The sequence below is a fragment of the Corythoichthys intestinalis genome, chromosome 11, assembly GCF_030265065.1.
Source record: "Corythoichthys intestinalis isolate RoL2023-P3 chromosome 11, ASM3026506v1, whole genome shotgun sequence".
NCBI classification, from domain to species: Eukaryota; Metazoa; Chordata; class Actinopteri; order Syngnathiformes; family Syngnathidae; genus Corythoichthys; species Corythoichthys intestinalis.
The window spans coordinates 26,635,693-26,661,828 of record NC_080405.1 but is presented as its reverse complement, the minus strand read 5'-3'; the positions used below and the strand labels follow the sequence as shown (position 1 = coordinate 26,661,828).

At 38.1% G+C, this 26,136-nt stretch overlaps 1 protein-coding gene across 1 annotated transcript; it reads right to left on the bottom strand.

Annotated features, from left to right (window-relative positions):
• Positions 1 to 479: 479 nt before the first annotated feature.
• pigg (phosphatidylinositol glycan anchor biosynthesis class G (EMM blood group)) lies at positions 480 to 23,523 on the bottom strand. The gene is made up of 13 exons (XM_057851012.1): positions 23,114 to 23,523; positions 18,928 to 19,133; positions 11,810 to 12,019; positions 11,397 to 11,585; positions 11,136 to 11,274; positions 10,771 to 10,983; positions 10,472 to 10,689; positions 9,994 to 10,278; positions 6,489 to 6,880; positions 6,143 to 6,334; positions 5,513 to 5,822; positions 3,984 to 4,147; positions 480 to 3,470 (listed from the first exon to the last, which is right to left on the bottom strand). Exons 1-13 carry the CDS (start codon positions 23,265 to 23,267, stop codon positions 3,248 to 3,250), a joined length of 2,895 nt encoding a protein of 964 aa, XP_057706995.1. The 5' UTR covers positions 23,268 to 23,523; the 3' UTR covers positions 480 to 3,247.
• Between the last annotated feature and the right edge of the window lie 2,613 nt (positions 23,524 to 26,136).

Genomic DNA, 26,136 nt, shown 5'->3' with positions numbered 1-26,136 from the left:
CAGGTCGTGCTGAAAAGTGAAATCTTCATCTCCATCAAGCTTTTCAGCAGATGGAAGCATGAAGTGCTCCAAAATCTCCTAATAGCTAGCTGCATTGACCCTGCCCTTTATAAAAGACAGTGGACCCAGCCAGGACACCAGCAGCTGACGTGGCACTCCAGACCATCACTGACTGTGGGTATTTGACACTGGACTTCAGGCATTTTGGCATTTCCTTCTCCCCAGTCTTCCTCCAAACGCTGGCACCTTGATTTCCGAATGACATGCAAAATTTAATTTCATCTGAAAAAAGTACTTTGGAACACTGAGCAACAGTTCAGTGCTGCTTCTCTGTAGCCCAGGTCAGGCATTTCTGCCGCAGTTTCACAAACGCCTGTGCACGGGGGCTCTGGATATTTCTACTCCAGACTCAGTCCACTGTTTCTACAGGTCCCCCAAGGTCTGGAATCGGAATCGGTTTGTAGCGTTTCCTGCCCCACTTTTTCCTTCCCACAGATGTGCCTTGATACAGCACTCTTGGAACAGTCTATTCGCTCAGAAATTTATTTCTGTGTCTTAGCCTCTTGCTTGAGGGTGTCAATGACTGCCTTCTGGACAGCAGTCAGGTCGGCAGTCTTGCCCATGATTGCAGTTTTGAGTAAAGAACCAGGCTGGGAGTTTTTAAAAGCCTCAGGAATCTTTCGCCGGTGTTTTGAGTTAATTCGTTGATTCAGATGATTAGGTTAGTACCTTCTTTAGACTACCTTGTCATGATATGCTAATTTTGTTGAGATAGGGATTTTTGATTTTGACTTGTTTGCCAAAACTATCAATATTAAAACAATAAAAGGCTTGAACTACTTCAGTTGTAATTCATCTAAAATATCTGAAAGTCTAATGTTTATCAGTACAATACCGAAAATAATGAACTTTATCACAATATGCTAATTTTTTTTCCGAAGGACTAGTATGTGACGGACTCATTTGAGAGGTCACACATAGGCTATAACATAAAACTTTTATTTTTTTCTTGGTCAAAATCCAGACTTTTAATACAAGAAACCCCTGGTGATATTCTTACATAAATGGCGGTCAACCAACTTTAGCTCCGAACTCGTATTACTTTGGATGGCAGCCACAATTATGTTGTTGCTACCGTCTATCGATGTTTTGCTTAAACAATGAGTAAAATGAAAAACACATGGGAACGTTGACAAAACCAAGACAATTTTAAATCATGCAAAAATAAGAATGGAATACAAAGAGAAAATTTAGTCATTTGACATCAGACAAACTTTATATAGAGGAGGAGGAACAAACAAAACAAAACAAAACTTACACAGTATTATGACCACAGTCTGCCTATAAGATTTTACTGATTAAACTGCAGATTTTCTGGACACAAGTCACAAGGCAGGAAAGTAGATCAATATGTTGAGAGGAAAGGCAGAGAGCAGGGAACGAAGTGCAAACAAAATGATGTGACAACAAATATCATCTGGACAAGACAAGTTGCTGCTGGAAACATTGGTTAACACAAGGAAAGGGCTGGTGAGAACAGGTGGAAGACAAAAAAATAGTAAAACAGGGAAACCAGACACAGAAGTGAGCGAACTACTGTAAATAAAACATACAGTAGATCAAAAAACAAACAATGACAGGCGTTATCTTGAGGAATTAAAAAAAATTCATTTTTCACAAAGTATGTTCAATATGATTCATAGACTTGATTTCTGCAATGATATATACTGTATTACATGTATAGTTGATTAGAACATTATGGATCTTTACAAATATTAACAATAAAGGGTGGGGGGTAAAATGAGCCATCATGTACAACCAGTGTTGGGTGTAACGCCGTTATAAATAACGCCGTTACGTAACGGCGATATTTTTTTTCAGTAACGGGGTAATCTAACTAATTACTTTTTCCGCCGTTACAACACCGTTACCGTTACTGACGGTCAAAAGCGGTGCGTTACTTACTCTGAATAAACTACCAGCCGTGTCGAGTCGACTCTCTGCTCTGTTGATTTATCCTCCAAGACTTGGGGTGCGTTCAGGTTCGAGAATTGCGCACGTACTTCTGACTCCAAGCTGTTTGTCCCTGCTCATTCAGCGGTCTCAAACCGACTCCACAAAGGGCCGCAGTGGGTCCTGGTTTTTGTTCCAACAGATCCAGCACAAACAGTTCAACCAATGAGGTTTCTACTAACATAAGCAGCACCTGATTGCAATCAACTGATTACACTTGTAAGAAACCAGATTGGTGAAAAGGTATTTGTCTCGTTTGGTTGGAATGAAATCCAGTACCCCCTGCGGCCCTTTGAGGACCGGTTTGAGACCACTGAATTAGACAATGCTTTCCAAAGTTTGGTAACGTTTCTGTGTTTGCTACACCTGATGCTAGCCTCGTTCCCATCTCCCACTGTCAGCCAGCAATAATTCTGCTTCCATCTTGAGGACGGCAGACGCTTTGAAGGTGACGTGAATTGTGGCTACCTGAATGCAGCCCCTCGAGAGATGCGAAGGAAGTGATTGTGATTGGCTGAGGGTTAGAGTCATGTGTCGTAGTAAGCCAATCAGAGCCGGTGATTTCACAAGCAAACTGGAACAGCGCGTGCGGCAAACAAACACACGCAAAACAGATGCACAGGGTCGGGATGGCAGAGCATTCAGAAGAAAAATTGTCCTTTAAGAGGTGGAACCTCCATGTAATATGTAATTTATGTCCCGGGGCAAAGCTTTTGTCGACATCTGTGGTGAGCAATTCAAATCTGCTGAAGCACCTAACAAGTTAACTACCTGTCTGTTCTTCTCTATTCCACTGACTCGAATACTGCTCAGAAAATTTCAAATTCTTTGACATACAACAAGTTGTTTTTAAAGTAACAGAAATAGTTACTTTCCCTGGTAACTAGTTACTTTTACTATAGAGTAATTCAGTTACTAACTCAGTTACTTTTTGGAAGAAGTAGTGAGTAATGTAACTAATTACTTTTTTAAAGTAACGTGCCCAACATTGTGTACAACAAATTGGTACTCTTCACATTCATCTCAAAGATATAGCTGGAATTAATTTGGTGAGCTCTTGGCCAACTTCCGTGACTCATTTGGTCCTGCTGGAGCCACACATTGTCCAGTTAGTAATTCAATCTTCTTGGATATCCCTGAGATGTCGAAGTCTTACACAAAAACAATCTCACATAATTCATTTTAATCTCTTCAGAAAGCCAGTGCAAGTTTTCTTACTTGCCGAAAAACTGCTCTAAGGAGTGGCGGGGATGTGGCTTTGCTCCACGGTGTAGAAGATGAGACAGACGGCAGTCGTGAGCAGTAGATGCATGGCCTCATACAGTAATTTAGGAGAGAATACGCTCCATATAAAAAGATGGTAGCGCAGGACGGTCACCAGAACAATGTACGCTGCAGTCGGCACCGACCTGAGAAGAGCCAAACAGTAACAGCCATGGCCAACTGCTACAGGACTCCTGTGGAAGAAAATGCATTATCACATCACAAGGGAGAAGGTTCAAGTGACATGAAAAAAATGGCCAAATTTGACTGTTTTAGAAATATAAAAAAACAAAAAACAAACAGCAAACAGTAATTCTTTCACCTTTAACATTAAATTGTTAAGTAAAACTCTGTGTTCTGTGCATCACTTTTCCTCAGCAGAAAAACTCTTTTTGTCGAGAGTAAACAACATATACTAAATAGTACTATACGCTACTGAGATAAAGAGGGTGCAATATTCATTAGAGAGCCCAACATGAACGTGACAGGCCAAACAAAAAACATCCACAAAACGTGTAATGAGGATGCTTTAACACAGCCACTATGCAAATAAATTGTGCTGTTAGACTAAATGTCATTTAAGCAATGCCTGCCTGCTTGTTATGGACACCTAATGAAATTGATAAATGTGAGAAGACTGTCCTGAAATTTATTTAATCAAGGCTTTTAAGATTCTTGCGTGCTAACCAAAATTAAATAGCACTAACCTGTTTCTCTCCGAGCTGAGGTAACAGACAAGGTGGCAAGCCCAAAGCAGTGGTCCGGCATATGTACTGAGAGCTGTTAAGAAGATGGCAGGAGCTTCTACGTAGTTGTCTAAACCAACAAACCCAACTGAGATGTCAATTGTGGAAATGTTGTTGGAATTACCCTGAAATGCACAAAAATTTTATTTTCACATTATGGAAAAACAAAAATTGTCAGAGAAACCAAAAATAACAGCTGAGGCACATTATGTATAGTCATGGACAAAATTATTGGCATCCCTGGAAAATTTTCCAGAAAATAAAGCATTTCTCACAGAAATTAATGCAATTACCAATGTTTTCAGTATGAATGTGTTTTTTACAGGTTGTGCATTGGAAAAACACAAAACAGCTGAGGAAAAAAGTGAAAATTGACACAATTGTAAACTGAACTCAAAAACATAGGCCAGACAAAATTGTTGGCACCCTAACCTGAATATTTGGTTACACATCAGCTGCCTCTGGAACTGGGTGCATTGACAGTATGCAAGGTGTCATGAAATCTGGTGACTATTCAAATGTTTTTGGCCGCAATGTAGCATGTACTGTCAGAAAACTGGGTCTCTGTCAGAGATAATGGGTGATCCAACCGGACAATGACCCAAAAGATACCTCAAATACCACCAACAATTGGTGGGGACAAAGCGCTGGAGAATTCTGAGGTGGCCATTGATGTGTCCGGATCTAAATCCCATTGGACACCTATGGAGAGATCTCAAAATTGCTGCTGAAAGAAGGCCCTCCTTAAATCTGAGGGACCTGGAACAGTTTGCAAAAGAAGACTGGTCCAAAATTCTATCTAAGAGGTGCATGAAACTTGTTGATGGTTATACGAAGCGATTGCTTTCTGTTATTTCTTCTGGATGCGCAACCAAATATTACGTTGAGGGTGCCAACAATTTTGTCCAGCCCATTTTTTGCATGCTGTGTAAAATTGTGTACATTTTGGCTTTTCTCTTCAGCTTTTTTCTTTTTTTTCCCAATGCACATCCAAAAAACAAACACATTCATACTGAAAACATTTGTAATTGCGTTAATGTCTGGGGGAAACTATATTCTGGAAAAATTCCAGGGGTGCCAATTACTTTCGTCCATGACTGTATCTTTGCTGTACTATCACAATTCACTGTTTTATAATGTATGCACTTCATTTAATGTCAAAATAAATGAACTAATCTTCCTGGCATTCTCAGAATTTAACAAAGTCGTCTTTTGTTTCAATTTGAATGATTTTGCTTTCGACTATGGTTTCAAACAATTACTCAAAAATCTTGCTGTTATTTCAACTGAACTCTTTTCAGTTTCACATTAAGACTATTACAACATTCTTCCATATGTGCAATATCACAAAGATCACGCCTATTTGATCTGCCAGTGAAGCAGAGACCACGTATCATGCATTTGTTACAAAGTTGCACATCTTGCCGCAATTGCTGTAATTTTCTGCTCTCTGGTCTTTTAAAAGGACTGCTTGACTTGCCATTGTTTACCTGAAAGTAAAAGAAGGCCTGACCAAACCAGTAGTGCATGATGGTGGTCTGGGCAGCATCATAGTGGAGCTTCTTCCAGATGAACTTGGTCATAAGAGTTTGGATAAGCAGACTGCAACACAACACTGGCAGGTTGTGGGGACGAAACAACAGTGAAACCAACAAGACCAAGCCACTGAAAATCTCCCATAGCCCCCTGTTCTTCAATTTGGCATCAGCTGTAATGATTTGGGATCTCAACAGGTCCTTTGTGCCCGTGAAGAGAATACCCAAAATGAAAACGTATACAAAGCGTGCTTCATTGGTGCCCCTGAAAGTGACAGGATAAAAAAGGGTCCTTAATGATTGCATGTATTCAGTTTATTCCATTTCTAGCAAGAAAAAATATGCAATGCATAACAGCTTACACTTGTTACATACAAAGTCTTAAACCAGTACATAAGTATTTTGAAGCCAAAAGTTTAATAATACTTCATAAAAACTAAAAATTATATGAAAAAGATGGTATGCTCAAGTGTAAAGCAGCACGGACTGAAATCCTTTCAAGAGCAGCGAAAGGCCCCTTATTATTTTTTCTTCACTGGCATGGCACAAGCATTGGTCACGGTCAAGTGGGTCATAAAAACTTACTTGGAAATATTCCGACCAGAGTGGTGCCAGGGAAACAAGACATTGCCGACAGCTGCCCGGTAGATGTAAACACCCAAAAGTCCAAGGGCGAGAGCAACCTTGGACACTAATGAGCACCGTCTTTGAATCAGGAAATAGATGAGAACCAAACAGAAAGCTGACAGTAGGGACAGGACCACTTTGTGGTCAGAGCTGGAGAAAGATATAAAGAGAAAAAATGTTTTTTTTTCTTCTGAAAATGAAAAAGCAATACACCATTGGTGCCATTGATTGGGATGGTAACTTAACAAGCATGACAGAAGTCTTTCAATAAATGATTACTCATAGGACTTCTGGTCACTCTCACCTGTTAAGCCAATGGCCCAGATCACGAAGATGAACCCACTGCACCCCTGTCTGGTTTAGGGAGCGCAGCAGTCGACAACAGAGCAGAACAAAGGGTGGTGTGGCTAATGCTAGCCACTTCTCAGAGTAAATCTCTTCCTTAGGTGAGTCTTTGTACATTAGAACAACCTCCTCTTCCTCACCGCTTGGGAAGCTTTTCTCTCTGAAATATTTGCGACAAACATCCTGGAAGACTGCGAGGCAGAGAGTGCTAAGCAAGAAGTACCAGGTTTGATGCTCCTCCTCTACAAAGCTTGTAGCCGCCAAACTGAGGGTGTGGCCGGCTGTGCCTGCTAGAAGCAAAACGTCCAACTCTGACAGTGACCAATCACTGCTACTGTTCTTCAAAGGTGACTGAAACAGAAAACAGTTTCAGTGGTACATTATCATCTTTATTATTACCACTATAACGGTATATGTATCACCCTGGAACCGTTTGCTAACGGCTATTAAACAAAAACCTAACACGCAAGAGGAGTAAACGTGGTATTATGTTTACGTTAGGCCTGAACAATACTGGAAAAAGACTATCGTTGCGAATTTTGGGGGATTACGATATATTGCGATATTAAAACTATATGAATTTTGCCAGATAACTTGAATAGGTCTGTTTGGGATAGGCTGAAACTAGGGCTGAACTATATTAGAAAAAAATTGACTTTGCGATCGTTCTATTCTAGACTGTATCTCTAGGATTAGGCCGGATGAATACACAAGACTAGCGTCTTTGCTTAACAACCACACTTTTCCATTTCTTATTTATTTTCTCAACTCTTTCTTCCTCGCAACCCAAGCACAATGGCATACTGGCGGCCACTGGCGGCATGGTGGCATTGCAGCCCATAATGTAATAATCCCAATACTAGCCTGGTACTCCAGACTCACCGCTGTTCCAGCTATTGAGTCTGGCCACCATTAAGCGGATAAAATTTCCAGGGTGGAGCAAACCACAGCAAACAGACAGCGGAGTGGACCAATCAGCGACAGGCGGGACGAGGGACTTGCGCGCGGAAGTAAACATACGAGGAGAGCGGAGTTTATTCAACATGGCTAGTGCAAGACAGACTGTTGTCAATGACTTGTGTCGATGTGTTTTTGGTAATTTAAAACTGATTTTACCGTGGATTGGAACATATTTTCGGCTCTCCTGTTCGCCATCTGTGTTGTTGTGGAGACGACTTCCGACGCAGAAGAGTGACGTTGCTCGTTAAGAACACGTCACGCAAATAAACAAATCTGATTTGTCGATTGATTTTGTACTTGCTCGAGAGGCCGTTAATGGGCTGGGTCCCAGACTATTCTCTCAGTGTTTGAAAAACACAGGGAGAACAGTCTGGCCGTGCCAGGCAATCCCAATACACATATCAGACTTTTTGGGGGTTTGTGATAGATTGCGATATACATTTTGATGTTAAAACTAGAATAATTTTGAATAGATATGTTTTGGAAGACTTAGGTTGACTCAGCATGACCACAATGTATTAATATGGCGGAAAACACTCAAGTGACTAGAAGTTCCGCTCTGAGACCCCCAGTTTGGCCAAATTTCAAAATTATCCGATATGCATGTGTGATACATCATTGGAAAGCTTAAAATCTTAATTTTCTGGGGGAAGAAAAATTTTGAACAGGAGGGCATTTAAAAAAAATATATTATTATTTTTTTTTTAAACAGCAAAACCCTATCGGGAGGTGAGAGCAAGCGAGAGCAGAATTACAGACGCCATGACTTTAAAGAGATATTATCGCGTTCTTACCTATTTTCGATCCAAAAACTCCATGTAGCATGTATCACTGAGTGTCAAAACACAGCTGTGAATGGCCACAGCTGGATTTTTTGGAGATTTTATGCGTGAAACATGGTAATATAACAAGGGTCGCGATGCAGAAATCGCAGACATCAAGGAGTGGTCGAGATTTTAAATTATTATATATATTTACCATTTTACTCGTTCTTTTTCAATTTGTCTTTGTTTGGATCGATTATTTGTCATCTAACATATTGGAGAAAATGAAAAAATAATTTTTTACTTGTACTTGAGTACATTTTTTGGATGACTACTTTAACTTGGGTAAAATTATTTTGAAGTAACGCTACTCTTTCTTGAGTACAATTTTTAGCTACTCTAACCACCTCTGATAAGAGGGATCAAGGACGCCAGGTCTCTGCACACTTGCTGCTTTTATGAAGCAGGAAAAAAATTGCACGTCCTGCGATAGGACTATTGCGCATGCGCACATTTCAATGTTTAACCCATAAGAGCCCACTGTGTTTTTTTTTTTTTTTTTTTATTTAATTTATTAATACCATGACTTAGGCACAGCCTGGCTTTTATACGGCGCTGTCCCATTCCCTCTCCATTGCGAAATCGCCGTACAAGATAAATATATTTTCCCTGGACATAGAAATAAATTATTTTACTTGAAGTGTGCTATTTTATGGCTATGTTTTCCATGTGAGCAATTCAAGCAAGTGACAAATACAAACAGTATTTTATTGAATGTGTGAGTTTTCGGCAGAGCAGTGAATTTAATATACCGTAATTTTCACACTATAAGGCGCACCTGACTACTGTATAAGCCGCCACCCACCAAATTTGGCACAAAAATGGCATTTGTTCACAGATAAACCTCACTGGACTATAAGCTGCAGCTATTCTCGCTGTATTATGGGATATTCATACCAAAAGAAATTAACAGATAACACTTTATTTGACAGTGGGATCATAAGACTTTCATGAGACCAAATGAACTACCATTTTCAGCTAATTGGTTCAAAGCTTCATTGCTTCAAGAAGCTTCATTTGGCCATCACTGCTCCCTCGTGGGAGACAGTTAACCTCTGCCGCCACTTGCTGTCAACACCGTTGTTGTCCAAAATGCCTCCTAGCATGCATTGCAGCGCTACAGATGTAAGTAACAATCAAAATTTATTGCATGTGCTAATTATTTCTTCAGTTACTCTTCTAGTTGTTTCATTCATTGAGAATTATGGTATTTAGTAACACTTTTGTTGATAGTGGTGCCATAAGACTGTCATTAGACAATAATAACTATGACATAACACTGTCATGAGCATTAATGAATGCTTACAACAGATGTGATTTAGTGTTATCCGACAAGTTATCTCACTTTACGTAAAAGATCCAAGTTGGAAATGGAGTTAGTGACATAATTAGCCGGATGACAATGACATAAGCATTAGGTAATGACCATGATGGTGTCATGTCATAATTATGACAGTCTTATGACGCCGCCTTCAAACGAAGTGTTACCTATTAACACAAACAAATCAACAAATAAGCCGCACTGGACTATAAGCCACAGGATTCAAAATGAAGGAAAAAAGTAGCGGCTTATAGTCTGAAAATTACGGTACTTATAGTTTCTTTGACTTTAAAAACATGAGTTAGGTTGAAAAGTAGGTTCTCCTGTTAGAAATGCTAACTCGTAAGTGCACAACTCACCTTCCCATGTAAATGTTGTCCAAAGGAGAGTCGTCTTGTCATCATAGCCAGAAGCAAACAAGACATGGCTGAAGAGAAGGCGATAGCAGCAAACACTAGACCCCAGGAGAGGCTGCAGAAATAGCAGGAACTCTCAGCAGATGTGCACACCAGAACATGCACAGATGCAAGCAGCAGGCACAAGAGGTAGAAAGGCAAAGAGAGCAATGCAGAGACGACTGGGAGGTCCACAGCTGCTGAGCCACTCAGGGCTTCAGGCATAGCCAACAATAAGACCAACAGCAGCTGGTAGAGAATGGAGTAAAACGCTTATATTACTACTACAGCATATCAATGATGGAGGCGTTACAACAATACTGTACATCTGAAATTGAATTAGTGTCTATGGAAAGTAAGTTTCTGTATATGAAAATTCAAACGTTACAATAAGTTATCCTACTTGACCGAAATGGTAAAAAAGAAAATCTTAGGCCGCTACCTGAAAGACAAAGACCATTCCAGCAATCATGGAGTACAGGTCGTACTTTCCCATCTGTTTGCTGAGGGCTGAGCTCATGGCTGACAAGGCCTCCAAGTACTGCTTCAGGACCTTCTTTCCCATGTTGGTCAAGACCTCTGATGTGTTGCCCTCCAGGTAACGCTTCATCCAGTTCCCATGGGCCTTCTCTGCCACACGGTATTGCTCAAATCCTGCCTCTGAACCAGAGAAATGCAGTAAATGTTATAGCGCTGATTTAGAACTGTGTTTTATACATATTGACAAACTGAACCAGTTACCTTTCCCATAATCTGGAACACTGTCTTTGAGAAGGCAGTTCAGCTGGTGTGCATTGAGATGTAGAAAGCGCAGCTGATCTCGCAGTGATGTTTCTTCTAAGACACCCGGAATGACGCGGCCCACGTTGTTTTGAGATATGGGCAGGCCCAGAGTCAGGGCCAAGGTTGGAGTCAGGTCAACCTGCTCAACGTCAGCAGGCTTTTCCATTCCGACTGACATGAAAGTAAAACCAGCAAATATGTTGTAATTAATCAGCTTCAAATGTAAATGTTGTTAGCTGTAGGAACTTGGAAGGTAAAATTGCCTATACAATCCAGCAATGGAAGCCATCAGCAATTTAAACAACCAAGACAGATCTTATTACCTTTCCTTTTGAAGGCAGGGCTTATGAGCACCAAGGGCGTATTGACTTCTGGTTCTGAGGAACCTCCATGGCTACCGGTTTCTGACATCCCATGGTCCCCACACAGAATCAGCAGAAAGGGCAAAGATCCTTCAGCGTCCTACAGAGATGAAAAACTCTTAATGGACTTCTCAATGTTCCAAAATAAAAAGGACAATATTGATTATCTTTTCACTGAGAAAAGTCATGATTTTACATTTATAGCTCTTTAATGACATTCACCTTTGAAATAAGACCACTGTGGATCTTCTTCAGAATGTCATCCATTTCCAAGAGTTTGGGCTGAATCAAGGAACTGTGAGGTCCACTTATATGACCAATGTGGTCAAGGCCAAGGTAGTGTAAGATCAGAATGTCCCAGTCATCCCTCTTAAGCGTGCTATCCAAGTGACGGGTGACATTGTTGTCAACCTGCATTATATAAAATAAAAAAAGACTTAAAAAGGAAAATATATATATTGTTAATGGGAAAGAAATGTGTACATGTGGTACCCAAATAAAATGCATGTGATGGATGTAAATGTAATTTTACCACTTTTAATGAATCACAGCATTCAGGTAATAAAATATAGCTGTGGCGAAACGGTAAGATCCCCAATCTGACAGATTCATCTTAATGTTGGTGACGAGCTTACCTCAGTGTAGTCAGACACAAAAAAGGAAGTTGTGCCATCATACTCCATGAAGTGTTTGGGGAAAAGGCGCACCCATGTGTCATCCCCATAAAAGATCATTTTCTTCCCAGCTGTTTTGGCTTGCCAAAGAAGACTGTCTTCCATTAAGGCTGGGGAATTCAGATTAATCACGACATCAATAAAGCCTGGAATGCTGCCAGTGGTAATTGCCTGGAAAAAGATATGATTTGGTCATTCTTTAAAAAAATGCTGTGTTTAATGGTGCTGTGCAACCATACAGTTGCTTCATGCAAAAACAAGTAACTGGGACTAATCACTTTGCCTAAGGGAAACAAACTCGTTGAAGACGAGATACTTTCTTTATCTTGCATCACAATGAATTTCCATATGTAGTTTTTCTTTTAAATCACAAATTAATACACAAGAAGACTGCTATACCATGTGATTTGCCTGTTAGAGAGACTAACCATTTTTTATTATGTAATTGGCTAACCTTTCCAGGTTGCCAAATACATTGTGAGTACGGTTGAATGAACTAGACTTGTGGCTCATCAATATGCTAATTTTTGTCCGACAGCGTTTCTCTGCTCACTATGTACCATTGCTTGAATGTCAAATAAAAGATCACCGAGGCACACACTGCACAGCAGGCACAGCACCGAACACAGAACTTGTACAAGTGCCAAACATAGATGGAACACATCCACATCATTTGACCACACCAAAGCACAATGAACCCATATCACAGCTGTGGATAAAATAACTTCAGTTTACAGCTCTGGATGGTTTAGATTTAGGGATGGGCATCAGACTAGAAATTAGTCTGACTGAACATGCTTTAAGTTGATCATCTAAAAAAAATCTTATTGTTTCATTCTTAATGTAAGCTTTTATTCCAGTAACCCACAGGTGTCAAACTTTAGGCCCTGGGGCCAAATCAGGTCTATCATATCATTATGCAGTAAATACTATGCATTGATTTCATGTTTCTTGCTAAAATGAAATTTCAATAATTTTTCTGATGTCTTCAATGAAAGATTGAGGACAACGGACCTCAGAAAATGCTTACAGTGTTTTCAACTATTAAAAAAAGTTTCTTTCCCAAACATTTTTTTTTTTTTTTAAATGAGAGGAATACTTAGCCTTTTTCCCCATGTTTTGTTTTTTTTAATCATAAAATAAAATACAATTCAAATTAATTATGGCTTTAATAAATATTTTCAAAGGGAATATATACTTTTCCCCTGCTTTAGATAACAAACAAACATCTACTAATCGGACATAATGGCCCTCCAAAGGAAACTATTGCAACGATGTGGCCTGCAACCAACATGAGTTTAAAGTAGGGGTGCACGATATCCATTTTTTGAAAAGGATACCGATATCGATAACTTCCTGCTCCTCAAGGCCGATACCGATACGATAACCGATAGTATATATAGAAGTTTTAAATCTATATTCACCTGAGTTTTTGAACACCTGTACGTCAAAAATACTAGAGGTGGATTTAGCATAGATTTGACTTTGACCTAATCAGAATTTTCATGATGACATGAACATTACTATAATCAACAAAACAAAGACAAGAAGAGTTTTGACTTCAAATAAAGTGCCCATATTTATTTTTTTCACATAAATATAATTTCAATCAATCACAATCAATCAGTCAATATCATTGATGATGTGTTCCGCTGAAAAATGAGCACTGATCTTATACATAAACCCAAAAGGTATTGTGCTTTGTCAGGAGATAAAACATTTGGTGCAACATGAGAGGAAACTTTTGCGGTAGTGGTCAATGAAACAACTTTCTTAACCTGGCAATTATAGGACAGCAAGCAAGCAAGTCAATAACCAAAAGGCCTCTCAAGAACTTGTAAACATAACACTGTAAAATGCAAACATTTGCTAATTGCCGTAGTAAGGTTTATCACTCAGTGATGGAAAAATACGGCCTCTAGAATACTAACAAAACTTTGCATAACAGGAGTCGAAACAAACGCACACATCCCAATCCCCCGACACCGTGCCAAAAATTATATATATTATCGAGCCAATAAATTATGTTACTGGATTTATTGTGATGACGTCATAATTCTTATTATCGGACCGATAACTATCGGACCGATAGTTATCACAGCATTTTACAGGATAAAAAAATCTTAAATAGCATTAATATGTGAATTTAAATCATATTTTGAGACGATTCAACAATACGATACAACGATACAACAATTTGGCAAAGCGCAGATGACGAGAAATTAGCGTCCCCGGCTGGATGATGACGTCGGCAGGGTCACGATTTCAGCTGATTTAGAAATCAGCCCATTGAGGGGGAAGATTCAGAACTAGGAAAATGTGACACAGAGCAGCAAAATGTCATCATTGCTTCAATTTCTCCACCCCAATATTTTTACATGATATTCTTCTAATCTAATTATTTCTCCCCATTTGCTAAATAAATGGTATGGTCATGACAAATAACAGTCTTGTGCTAAATGGCATATGAAATATTAAAAATGAATTTATTCAGTACGAAAGGGCAAAATTACTTCTTAATGGTCAAAACTGCTGACTTTTTGCACCTCCTGAACGGTATTTTATGTCACCGGAGTTAGTCCGGCTTTTCCCTGCCTGGCTTCGGAGACAGAGAAAAGAGCGTAAACAAAACAGGAGGCGTGACAGCTAGCCGACATGCTAACCCCAGCAGAGCGACGTTTCCAAGTCTTTTTCTCGCCTTTTGAAAACGAAAAATCACACAAAACTTCCCTTTGCTGCTCCACACTGTGACTGCTGAAAACAAGAAACCCAATAAAAACAAAGTTTAAAAAACACAAACAAAAAAAACTACCCCGACTCATGTCACACACGGCGGCGGGGTTGATTGTCTTTACTGATGTTCTGCCAAATGTTGTAACTTTATAATATTTTGCTCCCAAAGCTGTTGTGGCGGTGAATAAGCCCTCTTTTACATTCAGTTACACTCTCAATGTTATCCACAGGTGCTAAATAAACAAGTGACATCGTAAACATACATGTTCAACACGAATATGGTGTAAATTAATGCTTAACGACGCGGCGGTGACGTAAACAGTGAGAGACCGGCGTGCAGTTGTTGTGTGCAGCTAACATGGTAGGATGTAGAATTTTTTTTACATGTCCCTCCATGATCAAACGTAAGTAAATATTCCTATATTTAAAGACAGTTTTTAGTGTTTACTTTGAAACCGCTGTATTCGCGGCCATTTTTAACACAATGTTACAATTTCTGATGGGGTGCAAAACAAGATTTGACAGAACACCGGCAGCAAGCAAATTACAGCTCGTCGTTCTGCTGCCACCCCAGCAGTCACGCAGAGAGGGGAGAGAGGGGAATGAACGCCAAAAATAGCGCATTCTCCGTGGACAAACCGGCCGACGTCAGAGTGGGGGACTGCTCGGAGCAAAGCTGCGGAAAGCGCTATGTGGGCGGGCACACAAAGAGGTCTAAGGTGGGGGGGTGCGACAAGCCGTCGGCCATGTGGCCTTCTCGGTGGACAGGGAGTATTGTCACCCACAAAATGTAAGCCACCTCCTTATTAAAACTTGTGCCATGATCCCAGAATTTGATAAAATACAAAACACGTAGTTTATGGACTTCCTCGTCGGTCCAATGGTCCCACAGTTGTCGGACTTGTTTTGGTCATTCTCCACACAGTCAACAGGAACTTTTTGAAAGCCAAAAAGGCTCACACGCCTCTCTCTGGTGCAGCAACAAAAGCCTGCAGCACATTGGGCTGGCAGGATGCGAAAAATAAACCAATTAATCCGCAAAATCGGCTGAATACGCAGCCGTTCTGCATGCTATGGCTAATGGCTGTATTGTGAGATCGGCTCACGTCACATTCGTATTCTTCCTCAAACCAGGAAGTCATTTTCATGGCGCGGGATTCAAAAAATGGGATAAATTAATCAATCGTTTCCACACACATCCAAGCGTTCCATTTCATTCAAGAGCATAAAATACCACGTGAAATATGAAATAAACATGTTTTTGCTGTCATAGGCACTTTAACACCCCTGCAGTAACCTACTGAACAGAAAAAGGCTGCCTCAACGTTAAGATTTTGTGAAGCAAACGTGCACTTGGTCCACTATGCTAATACTCCTGAGGCACATACTCATCTTTTATACATCCCTAGTGAGTTCTCCCATTCCTTCTAGAGTGGCGATTACCTGAATTTACTGTCAAAATTGAATGCCTCAGAAATAAGAATGAAGAGCCGTGCCACTCAGACAGGGTCTCAGCTGTGCACATGTGAATAATGGAAAATAATGGGAGAAGGCCCTTTTTTTTTATTGCCACCTTCTGTCTAGTTGACACTATTTCAGTTGACTAAATAACAATGAGACTGAAAGGCAGTGTCACACTGCCGTGATGATTGTTTTGATTTTACAGTGACAGACCCAGGATGTGCAAACAGTACATGTGTGCTGCCATCTGCTGGTAATATAATTTGCTTCAATGTTCTTGTTTTAGTGACAAACGTAAATAAAATAAACTAACCCAAAAACGACAACAACAACCAAAAAATACAATTAAAAAAATTATATATATTCTCTTCTATGGTTCCGACTTTGCAGCAACAATTTGGGGGGATTTTTCATGTCTCCAGTGCAGAATGGTGTGATTTTGGAAGAATTAGGACAGAGCAATATTATTGTTGTGACATAATTGAATGCCTCCTTTAAATGAATGGTCTGTAGATGTTCTAGGTGCCACAAAATGACATTCAAGCAGGATTCTCCGATTGTATCGATGTCCTGCTTTGTGCTAGACCCGGAAAATCTGTAATGTAAGGATTATGGCAGAACATCTGTCTCACTCTAAAGAGCACCTCAATCCCTCTCTGATCATCCCCTTTCTATTTTTGTAGTGATCCCATCAACAATTTATTTATCAAACACTTTTTCTTTTATTTGTTCATGGGTTTGATCCTTCAACCAAGAAAGTCGAAAAACTAAATTGCCACAGAAATGCTCTGGTGGATTAACCTAAACCTGTACCAACACGCATGTTTTGTGTCATATTTAGTGTATCTACAGTGAAATGAAAAAGTATCAGAACCTTTTGGAATGTCTCAAATTTCTGCTTAAAATCACCATCAAATGTGATCTTTGTTAAAATCACACAGACAAAAAAACTGTCTGCTTTAAGTAAAACCACCCAAACATTTATAGGTTTTCATATTTTAATGAGGATAGTATGCAAACAATGACAGAACGGGGAAAATAAGTGAGTGAACTGTCAAATTTAATATTTTTTGCACCCCCCTGCCTGTAGCTGCAGATTCGTCCGGCATATTGATCAGGACAAATCTTGGCCCATTATTCTCAACAAAACTGCTGTAGTTCAGTCATATTCCTGGGACGTCTGGTATGAATCGCTGTCGTTAGGTCATGCCACAGCATGTCAATGGGGTTCAAGTCTGGACTTTGACTTGGCCACTCCAGAACGTGTATTTTGTTTTTCTGAAACCATTTTGAAGTTGATTTACTTCTGTGTTTTGGATTATTGTCTTGTTGCAGCATCCATCCTCTTTTTAGCTTCAATTATCTGACAGACGGCCTCAGGTTTTCCCGCAAAAAATCCTGATAAACTTTTGAATTCATTCTTCCATACATGATTTCAAGTTGTAGAGGCCCTGAGGTAGCAAAACAGCCCCAAATCATGATGCTCCCTCCACCTTGCTTCACAGTGGGGATGAGGTGTTGATGTTTTTTTTTTAGACAGCAGTGGCTTCCCCCGTGGAGTGCTCCAATGAACACCATTCTTGACCATAGTGTTACATATAGTTGATGTGTGTACAGAGATATTGGACAAACAAGATTCCTGTAAGTCTTTAGCAGACACTATAGGGTTCTTTTTTACCTCTCTGAGTATCCTGCGCTGAACTCTTGGTGTCATCTCTGATGGACAGCCACTCCATGGGAGAGAAGCAACAGTGCCAATCTCTCTCCATTTGTAGACAACTTCTCTGACAGTCGATTGATGAGCACCCAGACTTTTAGAAATGGTTTTGTATCCTTTCCCAGCTTTATACAAATCAACAATCCTTGATCGCAGGCCTTCAGACAGCTCTTTTGACCGAGCCATAATGAAAATCAGACAATGTTTCTCATCAAGACAATTCTTACCAGGTGTGTATTTTAGAGTGGGAAGGGAAGCTTTAAACCACTCATCAGTGATTGGGTACACACCTGACTTAAAATGCTTGGTAAAAATTGGTTTCAATTGATCTTTAAGTCTCCTTAGGCAGAGGTTTCACTTACTTATTTTCCCCCTTCTGTCATTGTTTGCATGCTATCCTCATTAAAATCTAAAAACCTATAAATGTTTGCGTGGTTTTAGTTAAAGCAGACACTGTATTTTCATCTGGGTGATCTTTAAAAAGATCAGATCACATTTGATGGTCATTTTATGCAGAAATGTGAGAAATTCCAAAAGGTTCAGATACTTTTTCATACCACTGTATGGGCTTCATTCTGTCTTCACGGGCAGCATGGCTCAATGGGAGAGTAGTCGTTCCCCTACCCAGAGGTTGTGGGTTAGATTCCTCCGGCCTGGAGATTAAGTCGACATGTCCTTCAGCAAGTTATTAAACCCCACTTTGCTTTTTATGCTGCTTTATCAGTAGGTGAAGGAGGCTTTTATTTACATTTTACTCCACTCTTACACAAAGATATAAAATTCTGTGTTTTCTATATTTACTAAACAAGACTATTTCTACCGAGATATACGCTTTAAAAGTGTTGTCTTTCCTTTTAAGTGATCCAGGAAAGCATGAACTGTGTCGGTTGTAAAGAACCGTGCACTATAAGAAGTTCGCAGAACTTGAAATTTTAGGTCAAACGCAAGTTACCGCTGAAAACAAACTTTTTTTTTTTTTTAAATAAGCAGAACTTATGGTATGCCAGAACCAAAAACTAAGTTTACTTAAGAATACTCAAAATAATAAGTTACTGACACAAACTTGAGTTCTGGAGGTTTTTTTTTTTTTTTTTTTTTTAAATGTGATTAATTCGGCCAGTGATAATTAAAATTTGTATAGTACCATGGGGCCAGGATAACAACTTACTTTGATCCTGGGCATGGTGACAGTTGGAATTCTAGCTTTTGCCACAAAGCTGAGTGTTGAGCCTCTCTCCACCAGGTGTCTCGTGTAGGGCATGTTCATGCGACCGTCCGTCCCGAACACAAAATCCTCCCGCAGGCCATCGATTAACATGATAACCACCCTTTTGAACAAGGGTTGCGGCATGTGAGACGAATTTGGCGAGCCCCCTGTAATTTCAGTGACATATTTCAGAAGTGGCACCAGGGTGTCCATTACTGTTCTCGCTTCTCAGATACTAAAATTTCTAATATTTTCAACTCGATATCTATACACAAAATAAGCACTCTGTACAGTACAATTTTCAATACTAAATATCATCACGTGATTCTTAAAAATGGAATTAAAACTCTAAAAATAAGTTTACCACTAGTATTCAATCTATTTGAACTGGGAGGGTGGCAGAGAATGAACATTTCAACAATCCCACTTTAAATTGGATTGGACATGTAACTCATTCAATGGCTGCTAATGTTACCACTTGCGAAAACACCATTTTGCGCTGCACACCTGCAGCCGCGGATATGTCACCATTTTGTGATTCCACCCCCACCTGCTGTCTTGTGGAACTATCCTCACAGAAAATTGATTATATTCATATTTTTATTTTACTTTAATTCGTTTGTTATGCTATTATCAACACAGTGCAGGTCAAAGGCAACAACATTTTGTTCTGTATTCACTTGTGCATACCAGAATGACAAAGTCTGTCTATCCGTCTGTCAAATGTCAAGTACAGTGGTACCTCTACATATGAAGTTAATTCGTTCCAGGACATTTTTTGTAAGTCGAAATGGTTGTATGTCAAGCAGGATTTTCCAAAAGAATACATTATAAAGCCATTAATCTGAAAACCTACACTTAATCCTTAATAAATTCTGCTGGTACTATTACAAATGGAAATTACACATAGAAAAACAAATAACTGATAAATAAAAATTAGAATAATAATAATACTAGGGCTGTCAAAATTATCGCGTTAACGGGCGTTCATTTTTTTAATTAATCACGTTAAAATATTTGACGCAATTAACGCACATGCCCCGCTCAAACAGATTGAAATGACAGAACAGTGTAATGTGCACTTGTTACTTGTGTTTTGGGGCGTTTTGTCGTCCTCTGCTGGCGCTTGGGTGCGACTGTGGGTTTCAGCACTATGAACGAGCATTGTGTAATTATTGACATCAACAATGGCGAGCTACTAGTTTATTTTTGATTGAAAATTTCACAAATTTTATTAAAACGAAAACATTAAGAGGGATTTTAATATAAAAATTCTATAACTTGTACTAACATTTATCTTTTAAGAACTACAAGTCTTTCTATCCATGGATCGCTTTAACTGAATGTTAATAATGTTAATGCCATCTTGTTGATTTATTGTTATAATAAACAAATACAGTACTTATGTACCGTATGTTGAATGTATATATCCGTCTTGTGTCTTATCTTTCCGTTCCAACAATAATTTACAGGAAAATATGACATATTTTATAGAGGGTTTGAATTGCGATTAATTACGATTAATTAATTTTTAAGCTGTAATTAACTCGATTAAAAATTTTAATCGTTTGACAGCACTAAATAATACACTATGATGATGATAACAATAATGATAATATTAATAATAATTCCTGTAATAATGTAACGAATCTGGTTCAAATGTGGCGGATGTGTTTTGCGTGCTGTACCTGAATGCACCGCGTGGCTGACGTGACAGTGAGATAGGTGCAGTAGAGATTTTACTTTCTCTTTTAATGTTCAGTTGTTCTTGGTCTAAACTGCGGTGGACAGTAGACATATTGTGTTGTACAAATTTGGAAATAAACTATTAAAAACCTGACAAAACAGGCGAATTCTTTGGCGATGCTACCACACTAATAATTGTCATCTCAACTTATAAAGACTGGCGAATGGAGGTCGGAGGAGCACCGTTGAGATCGTAGACAGTCTACGGCCGAATTGTCGAGTCAGTTCACGAATGCGCACACCACGCTCATATTTCTCTATCATTTCCATCTTCTTTTCAATGGTAAGCGTCACCTTTTCCCTTTTTTTCACCACCTGTACTAACCTTCTTGGAACCTGTGTTGATTTCTCTCACTAGAAAATCTGCCAATGCGTCTGACTTGCGGCAAAACAAAGAAACTGCGGTGCTGTCATAAATCGTCGTATTTTAAGCATGTTGTCGGATGTAGAAATAAATGGCGAGTCAAATTTTGCGTCGGATGTCAAATAAAAAGTGTTTCGAAGCGATCGTATGTTGAGGGACCACTGTACATGAAGGGCATGTCATAAAGATTATGTACTTAGCATTTAATTAAAAAAAAAATCAAGGGCTAAGGGCTTTATCATTATGTCAATGACCCAAAAATAAAAAATATTTTTAAATATTTCACATTTTCATCTACTTCATTTTAGGGCTTTCCCAAACAACTGATTTTCTCCCGATTAGTCAGCTGACTATTTTTACGATTAGTCGACTTATCTAAAAATTATTATTATTATTATTTTTTCTAACTTAGCAATGAATTTTTTTTACGCTTATTAATTCACAAAATAAATAAATAAATAAAAAACACCTAAACTAACCTGAAAATAGATAAAGCAGAGGGCATATTAAAATATTACCACAATTATTTCGAATGACAGGCACAAATAGTCATCGTAACAAAAATTAAATATATAGTATTGATGTTATACTATAATTCTAAATGTATATACATAATAATATTTTATTAAAGTAAGTAAGTAACATTAGTGCAGTCATGGACTATAGTAAGCAGGCCAGTGTTTCTATATATACACACATACATATACAGTGGGGAGAGCAAGTATTTGATACACTGCCAATGGGTTTTCCCATTGACTGTGTATCAAATACTTGTTCTCCCCACTGTATATACATATAGGGTGAATCAAAAAGAATGTGCCAAAATCATCACGCATTTATTCATTTTAAAATCATTGAAATAGACTGAAAGAATTAAAAGTCTTTTAAAAATTAAGTAATTTTGACAAAAAGTAATATCGGCTTGATGTTGTCCGTGCCGCTGGTGGTGGTCACATTGAGCACTTGTAAAGCATGAAATAAAAACTTGAAGTTATATACAATATTTGTATCCTGCTAGTTTTTTTTTTATTTTTTATTTTTTTAAAGCTACCGCAATGGTTTTGGCACATTCTTTGTGAATCACCCTGTATATATTTTTGTTTGTTTGTTTGCTCGTTTTTCCCCCAAGCGGGAGCTTCCATGATCCTAATAAATACAATCTGCATGCTTCGCACAGAGATGTCGAGATATACAGCTTTCGGAAGCAGCAGCAGAGTAGATAAATACGTGAAGTACGTGAAAAAAAGAAAAATAATGATGCACGTTGATACGACGCACATAAAGGCAACTTCAATTAAAAAAAAGTCATTAGTTATATGGATTCACGATCTGCCCGCTTGTTGTTTCTTATCGTCTTCCAAAATTACACCAGGGTGACGGCGCTTCAAGTGTTCGTTCATGGCCGACGAGCTACCGTGGTATGCGAGATCAGCTATGCAAAGACTACACACAGTGGCACCCTCTTTATTTTCATTGAAATAATTCCAGGCTTTGGCCACTCTGGCCTGCTTTTTTGGCTTTATTCCGCTTTCTCCGTTTGCATCCCCAGCTTCTGCGATTCTCAACTTTATCCGCATCTATTTTATTTACAAAAAATTTTAACCTGTCATTACCAGTCTACGGTATGTTGTGCCCGTCGACACATTTACGTCATCTATGACGTCGACTAGTCGGGACTGCTCTACTTCATTTCGATTTGGACTTTCTAGAATGACATGAAAAGGGACATTAATAGTTCTGTGATCCTTGTAGAATACAATAAAACAAAATAAAATGAATACATAGTAAAAAGATTCTTATTTTTTGTTCAAGTGCCTAAACGAGTTAACAAGGAAAATGCAAAAATATCCTCCATTATCACCAAGAGTAGCTCAAAATCAAATTCACCACATATTTCCAGTGCAAATAACTGAGTAGCGATACTTTGCAATTAAAATGTTGTATATCCGAGTACAACATTTCAGTCAGTACCGATATATCGATACTTTTGACAACCCTACTTCCTACTGTGATTGGGAGCAAAGCAGGTGAACTCGCCTGACAGGGGCTCCGCTGGCAAGTCTTCCAGCCTGTTCTTGGATGACAGTGACGACTTGACAGGCAAAGGGAAAAAACCCCGCAGGAAGAGGGCAACCCCCAAAACTTCGAATATTAAAATAAATGAGGCAAAAGCCGACGAACGGACTTTCATTTTCTCTCCTTTTTGCTTGACGATGGGATGCTTCAATAGTAATTTAGGCAGATGCCTCTTAGCTAGCAATTGATTTAACGCCTAAATAACGCATATTTTTACATTACATTCCGCTATTGTTACATTCAATGGCAACTGTCAAACACTATAGTGTATTCCGTAATGACACCAAGAGACTTAACCGTACGTTAGAATGAACACAAAAATTAAAAATACATTGCAGTGAAACCATTCATAACAACTTCCGCGTTTATTGCTGGACTACGGGATACGAGCAGGGTCAAAAATACGGATACGCCAAGTTGTGAAACAAATGAATGCATGAATTCTTTGAATGCAAAAATTAATTTGAGACTAAAACAAGCATTTTAAAACTAGTTTCTCTTGACTGAATTATGTTAATGTTTATGTAATACACACCATTAAAAAAGTTGATTCAATAAAAAAAAAAAAAAAAAAAAAAAGCTTCACTACAATCAATAAAAATACGATAGAAAATAGTTTTCAAATGCTTTTTTTTTTTTGTCTCAAAATTTTTTGGGATTGCAGGGACGTTTTTTGCTGGAAAATATATTTTGATTGAAGCAAAAAAAAATTTAAACTTTATATATATAGTGGACGTTGGTCATATAAGAATTATTTTTTTTATTAGCATTTTATCAATTTATGTATTTTTAACTAACTACAAAAATCATATAAAAATAATATGAAAACCACATAAAAATCATTCATACAATATATATTTATTAGGGCTGTCAAAATTATGGCGTTAACGAGCGGTAATTAATTTTTTTAATTAATCCCGTTAAAATATTTGACGCAATTAACGCACAAATGCCCCGCTCAAACATATTAAAAGGACAGCAAAGTGAAAGGTGTACTTGTTGTGTTTTTCGGCGTTTTGCCGCCCTCTGCTGGCGCTTGGGTGCGACTGATTTTATAGGCTTCAACACCAATGAGCATTGTGTAAGTAATTATTGACATCAACAATGGCGGGCTACTAGTTTATTTTTTGATTGAAAATTTAAAAAATTTTATTAAAACGAAAACATGAAGAGGGGTTTTAATATAAAATTTCTATAACTTGTAATAGTTATTATTTTTTATTTATTTTCTATAAATGTTTATAAATCTTTATATATTTTATATATTTTATTTATTATTTTTATTTATCTTTTAAGAACTACAAGTCTTTCTATCCATGGATCGCTTTAACAGAATGTTAATAATGGTAATGCCATCTTGTTGATTTATTGTTATAATAAAGAAATACAGTACTAATGTACCGTATGTTGAATGTATATATCCATCTCGGTCTTATCTTTCCATTCCAACAATAATTTACAGAAAAATATGGCATATTTTATAGATGGTTTGAATTGCGATTAATTGCGATTAATTACGATTAATTAATTTTTGAGATGTAATTAACTTGATTTGACACCCCTAATATGTATATATATATATATATATATATTGAAAGGTGGAAAAGCGCTATATAAGTATAACACCATACCACCATATATATATATATATATATATATATATATATATATATATATATATATATATATATATATATATATATATATATATATATTTTTTTTTTTTTTTTTTTAAACTGAGACCTGGCGTTCACATATGTCGACATCACAATATACCCAAATGTGATTTCCACGTATGTGGACATCAGTTTGTTTTTGTTTTTAATTATCAAAAAAAAGTTAGTCGCCCTAAAAAGAAATAATAATATGAGATCTGGCATTTCCTTTGTCTCAAGAAATAGGTAACATGCTGGTTAATTGAGGGTTAAAGGGAGGGAGAAATCATTCAAAAAATGTAAGTGAATCTGTTTTAATTTATATGTGCATTAACATTGTTTCTTTCGTTCATTGTTTCGTTTCAAAGATTCTTTGAAGTGCCTAAATTTGTTTTGTGAGTGAAAAGGCTGTTAATTAAAAAAAAAAAAATCACTTTACAGTGCAGTATTTATACTCTCCATAAAAAGTGGATATAAATTTACACTTTTGTCTAAACTTGTGATGAACGGCAAGCCGTTTAGGTGGATCTCAATCACAGACTCAGAGAACAGAAATGGCAAATAAGTGTGTATTTAATAAAAAGTAAAATAAAGGAAGCATGCCAAACAGTATGTGACTTTAACAAAGTCCAATAGAAAACAGAGCACAAAAACCCAACCTAATCAAAGTAGGATACAACCGGAGAAGCATGAAGATGAGGGAAGTCGTTTCATAAACTGAAAGTTCTATAAGTAGAGACACGTTTTCCATGTAAATGCCCTAATCGGTTCCAAGCCGCCCAAAATTCGAAGATATAAATCTTTTATAAAGCATAAAAATGCATCAAAGCATGTACCATATAAAAGTTACCATTAGATTATTGCACAATAACAATAAAATGAGAGTTTTGCATAATGTAAAAAACAAAGAATAAAAGTTAATACATTCACGTAAAGCTGTCTGAACACGAGGGGCAAATGAAGAGGACGCAGGGATACACATATACACATACAGTAGAGGTCTCTTTTAGCCAACTGGATGCCAGGAAGATGCTAGGCAATAGCCAATAGCAGAGCACCTATAAGTATGTTGTGTTCAGTAAACTCTTGCTATGAAACGGTGAGCCGTTAAATAAGGATCCAAACACAGAGGTGGAAGTTTGTAGTACATATTTAGAACCCAGGGAGCACGCCAGAACACGCGAGGAAAAATACAAAACAAAAATGGAACGAACCGAGTCGGCAAGGGAATTAAGGGGAAGGCAACAGTGGCCAGAAAAAGGCTAAAACAAGTAATAGCAAAGTCCAACAAAAATACTAGCACAACAACGTGATAACAAAGAATACAAC